Here is a 5533-nt window from a genome sequence, read left to right as displayed (position 1 = left end):
ACATAGAGGTTTTTTTTGGGTACTCTCTATAATTATATCTTAATAGTTATAATTTTATTTTTTATAATTAGTATATAGGAGACTTTATACCTGTTTTTAAGTTTTTTATTGTAGGCGTAGTTGTTATATATAAAATAATATAAACAATTGAAATTGATATTTATCATCTCTGAAAAAAAAAAAAATTCTGTTTACCTCAGTCTCAGTGTATTTTCTTGTAATTTTGGCTGATTCTCTTGCTATTGAATACAATCACTTTTTCTACTAAAAAACAGAAAAAATATTTTTTTAATTGAATAAAAAAAAACTATTTAAGTTCTAAAAATCTGAGGAATACAGTATACTACCGTCTTCTTCTGGAGAAGTATATGTTTGGTGAGATAATAAATATAAATAAAAAACAAAATGGCAAAGACGTAAATATAATGACAGTAGTGGTCAAAGTTGGAAAGCGTCTTATTTCTTTGGCTTGTTCTGCCACGAAGTCTGCATTTGGGGGCGAGAGTGTGAGAGAGCTCGGTTCTCTCTCTCTCTCTCTAACTTTCTCTCTCTAAAATCTCCTCTATATATAGGGAGTGTACCCACCCCAACATGTGACCATCTGCACACATCTTCCTTCAGTGCGATTTTGCAGCACTTTCTCTCTCTAACAATCATTTTCCTTCTTTCTCTCTCTCTCTAACACTTTGAACAAGAAGAGAGCTTCTGCCTCTGCATCGATACCGTATTTGGATCTTTGAGTGAGAAAGAGAAAGGAGAAAATGGCCAAGAATGTTGGAATTCTCGCTATGGACATCTACTTTCCCCCTAGCTGTGTTCAACAGGTGATCAATCTATATGCATATATATATATATATAAATATTTATATATATTTTGATTGACTATGGAAGTTTGGTTCATTTTTTGCTCTGAAAAATGGTATATACATGTATGTATATAGATATTGTAGGATAGGAGACAGAAAGAGCTCGGGTCATGGATTAGTTGAAACTTGAAATTGAGCTTTTAGTGATGATTTGTATTTTTATATAAAAATATCTTGGTTCTAAATCATGATTGAAGTTTTTGTCGTTGTGTTTTTTTCTGTTTTTTGTTACCATTAGATCTGGAATTGCCGTAAGATTCCATTAGTATTAGGTAGTAGGGATGCTTTAGTTTTCTTTTTTTTTTTGAATTTTTTTATTGAATAGATTCAATTTCATTTGACTCAAAAAGAAAACTTTTTTGAATATTAATAATTATTGTTTATCTCGACACTAATCATTTTGTTTTCGAAATAAAACCTTGATATATTCTTTTAAGCAGGGAATGGGAAGCGTAGATTTATGATTCTATCCTCTGTTTTTTTTTTCTTTTTATTTTAGATGCGGAAAAAAAAATATTTGAATTACCTAATGTATGTGGACTATCTGATAAGCCAAAGTATTGAATAATATGGTGAACGGTTTTTCATTGTCGTTTTCTTGCTTTTTGCAAAACAGGAAGCATTGGAGGCTCATGATGGAGCAAGCAAAGGGAAATACACTATCGGGCTTGGACAAGATTGCATGGCTTTTTGTTCTGAAGTTGAAGATGTCATCTCAATGAGGTAGGGGTATGTTTTGGTATGAGCAATCAATGTGTCCGGTTGGGTTGAGGATAGGAGAGAGAATTGATTCTTTATTATTCAGATCAGGCACCATGAACCTTTTATTCGTTTTTTATTGTGTGCATGCTAGTCTTTAAGTCCCCTTTATGGGCACACCCACATGCGAATTAATTTGTGCGGTTGTATCTATTATTAATGTTTGAATTTGTCTTTTCAGTTTGACAGTAGTTGAGAGTCTACTTGAGAAATATGGAATTGACCCAAAACAAATTGGTCGGTTGGAAGTAGGCAGTGAAACTGTGATAGACAAGAGCAAATCGATTAAGACGTTCCTGATGCAAATCTTTGAGGTATTCTTTCAAAATATATAATTTTTTGGGTGGAAATGATATTCATAGGTTTGTGGTCCTAAGATTTTTACTCAACCTTGAAAGCTTACTAGAGCATTTGAACACACGTACAAAATGAGTGAAATTATGCATTTTTTTTCTTAAACTTGACTTGCTGGTTCGAAGGTTCTTTTTACTCAATTGGACCTTCAGAAACATAACTGCCTTGTAACAATCTGGTCTATCAACTTGTTATCAAATAAAGGAGATATGTTTATCAGCTAGTGAGAATGGCTCAATGGCTAAAGTAGCTCTAGCTAACTTGGGTGTTAAAGCCATTGACCCCTGTCCCAAAATCATGATTATATTAAATGTCACCGTTCTGCATTCTTCTAGGTATAGTAGTCTTTTGCAGTTGAATGCTGCACTTTGGCGTTGTTCTAAGTTCTGTAAAGCATTTTGCTTTTCTTCCAGTTCTTGTATGTCCTTTGGCCATTTACTAAAAGATGTTTCTCATGTTAAACGAGCAGGCACATGGCAATACAGATATCGAAGGTGTTGACTCATCTAACGCATGCTATGGAGGAACTGCAGCTTTATTCAATTGTGTCAATTGGGTGGAGAGCAGCTCATGGGATGGACGCTATGCTATTGTTGTGTGCACGGACAGTGCGGTAGACCCTTTTTCTTCAATATTGTGACTACTTTGACTTGTATCTGGTGGCTGGCATATAATTTTTATTTGTTGTTAATAAATTTATATTATACAAGGCGTGGGAAAAAGTTATGGCTCCCTAAGAGGCTGGGGGTGTTAGGAATTTATATAAGATATAACTTTATCAATTTTCTTTACTTTACTATTGGTCGTGGTTCTTGATCAAACTGACAAGGTTATATTTACTAAGAGAAAAGAGAATATCCAAGTTATAAGTTTTTGATGCTATTAATAAGATTCTCGTTGCATGTTTGGATGCACATCAAGATGAATTTTTAACATTTGTCAATTAGAAGTTAGACAAGCCTCCTGTTTTTTTCCTTATTGGAGGTTTCCTTTACCAGGTGTATGCAGAAGGACCAGCACGGCCAACAGGTGGAGCAGCAGCTATTGCTTTGCTGATAGGCCCTGATGCTCCAATTGCTTTTGAAAGCAAATACAGAGCAAGCCATATGTCTCATGTCTATGATTTTTACAAGCCTGATCTTGCGAGTGAATATCCGGTAATAATTTTAATCCATTTTGGGTCTTTGTGTCTCAGATATAGAGCAGTCACATTTTCAGATGTTGATTACTTGATATTATGATTGTGTATTCCGTTCAGTTTGGTCTGATAATTCATTCTATAATTTTAATTCAAGTTTTGTAAGTTGGGCTTTCTTATTTAGTATGTATTTTTTGTAGGTTGTTGATGGAAAGCTTTCACAAACATGTTATCTCGTGGCCCTTGATTCTTGCTACAAACAACTGTGTAAGAAGTAAGTTCTGTTTGCCATACTGAATTTAATTTAATTTATCTCATTTTAAAATCTGCTGTTAGCTGTGTTATGTAGATCTCTTACTATCTCCCTTTTATAGGTATGAGAAATTGGAGGGCAAACCCTTCACAATCTCTGATGCTGAGTATTTTGTTTTTCATTCTCCATATAACAAGGTACATTACGAAATGAAGCTATGACGTTAAATTTTCTATCCCATTTCTCATACTGAAAATTCCAAAATGTGTGAGCTAATAATATGGTATTCCCCTCCTATAAAAACTTTGCAGCTTGTACAGAAAAGTTTTGCTCGTTTGGTATACAATGATGCTGTGAGAAATGTCAGGTAACTAGTTTGCTTCGCCAGATGAAACATTAGTCTTATATGGACAAATTATTTTAATTTGACATCTTCCTGGCAATTGATTTTACTTGTTTCTGGTTAAAGCTCCATTGATGAGGCTGGTAAAGAAAAGTTAGCACCATTTGCAACCCTATCTAGTGACGAGAGCTACCAAAGCCGTGATCTTGAAAAGGTCCATTGAGAATACTATAAGATTGCAATTCATCAATCTACTATTGATTTGTTCATTTTCTTCAGTGTGTGCTGATGATTGTCTCTTAACAAAAATAATCGACAGGCATCCCAGCAAGTCGCTAAGCCCCTATACGATGCAAAGGTGCAACCAACTACTTTGATACCGAAGCAAGTTGGAAACATGTACACTGCATCTCTTTACGCAGCATTTGCATCTTTAATTCACGACAAAAGCAGCGAATTGGTAAGTCTCTAAACTATGCCAACTATTCTGTAGCTTGTATTGTATTGTTTTTTAAAATCTGACCATTTTCAAAATCTTGCAGGATGGGAAAAGAGTTATGATGTTCTCATACGGCAGTGGCTTAACCTCTACAATGTTCTCGTTGCAATTCCGTGACGGTCAACATCCCTTTAGCTTGGCAAACATTGCCACTGTCATGAATGTTGGAGGGAAGTTGAAGTCAAGACACGAGGTACTTGTTTTCGTTATTTTGTTTTCTTCATTTTCGCCGCGTTAAAATATGCACATCCTAAGGCTTGAAAAATCTCTATTAGAATGCCAGAAAACAAACAAAGACTTTGTTCCAGAGAAGAGAAAATCTATTAATGAACATATGTCTCGCTCTTGCAGGTGGTTCCAGAGAAGTTCATTGAAACTTTGAAGCTAATGGAGCACAGGTATGGAGGCAAAGACTTTGTTACTAACAAGGACTGCAGCCTTCTTGAACCCGGCACGTACTATCTTACCGAAGTCGATTCCAAGTACCGGAGGTTCTATGCCAAGAAGCCTGTGGAAGTTACCGGTGGATCCACCGCTGCTGTGGCAAATGGTCATTAAGCTCTAGGTACAGGGCATTTGTTTTGTGGTGTTAGATGTGTGTAGTATCCCAATTAACTTTGTCTATCTTCAATTTCACATGTTTAAATAGTTTTATTCGGCAAGCAAAAAGCGTTGTCATTTTATTATTTATTTTTTGGGAAATTTGATTTGTTGTAGTTTTTTTTTTTTAATTTAGAATGAGATTGTCAATAAAACCTTTACCGTTTCAAGAAGCAAATAAAAGAATATTTCTTGTCCTGTCTATCATTTTCATTTCACTTAATTGAATGAAAACCCCTACCCCTTCAAGTTATAGTTCCCCCAAAATATGTACAAGACTCTTTCAATTTGGGGTTACTAAGCAGTACACAACAACTTATTAAAAGAAAAAAAGAAGGGATGGCAAGAACCATCACTTGTTAAGTTTACCAAAATGATAACATCGTAAACAATAGGACCAATACTCAAAATAAAGCTATTATTACATATCCAAGAGATACTTTAAATTCAACGACTCAACCATTTTTGGAGATCATTTCTATCTACAAGCAACTCGACAACACACCCAGCCAAATCAAGTACAACCCCTACATACACCTATATAAAGTGTCTAACTTCAGAGTACCAACCATAGGACGACTCCTACCCTAAAGACACATGGGACACATACTTGGCCTTCCATACCGATTTCACCTCAGGACACCACTTGAATAGCACATGCACTGAACTGTCGTCTCAATAGTCTTTTCACATATACAACTCACCTCAAGTTAATATTCAA

The 5533-nt window shown here is 35.1% G+C and overlaps 1 protein-coding gene across 1 annotated transcript; it reads left to right on the top strand.

Annotated features, from left to right (window-relative positions):
* Window positions 1–533: 533 nt before the first annotated feature.
* On the top strand, window positions 534–5014 carry LOC133778311 (hydroxymethylglutaryl-CoA synthase). Its single transcript, XM_062218196.1, has 12 exons — window positions 534–824; window positions 1483–1589; window positions 1807–1939; window positions 2449–2592; window positions 2978–3136; window positions 3318–3391; window positions 3492–3567; window positions 3682–3737; window positions 3840–3927; window positions 4033–4173; window positions 4256–4405; window positions 4564–5014. The coding sequence occupies exons 1-12, from the start codon at window positions 762–764 to the stop codon at window positions 4768–4770; spliced, it is 1398 nt and encodes a 465-aa protein (XP_062074180.1). The 5' UTR covers window positions 534–761; the 3' UTR covers window positions 4771–5014.
* The last annotated feature ends 519 nt before the right edge of the window (window positions 5015–5533 follow it).

Source organism: Humulus lupulus, chromosome 5 (genome assembly GCF_963169125.1).
Source record: "Humulus lupulus chromosome 5, drHumLupu1.1, whole genome shotgun sequence".
Lineage (NCBI taxonomy): Eukaryota > Viridiplantae > Streptophyta > Magnoliopsida > Rosales > Cannabaceae > Humulus > Humulus lupulus.
Note: the sequence above shows the minus strand (reverse complement) of the source record. Positions and strands in the feature narration are given on the sequence as shown.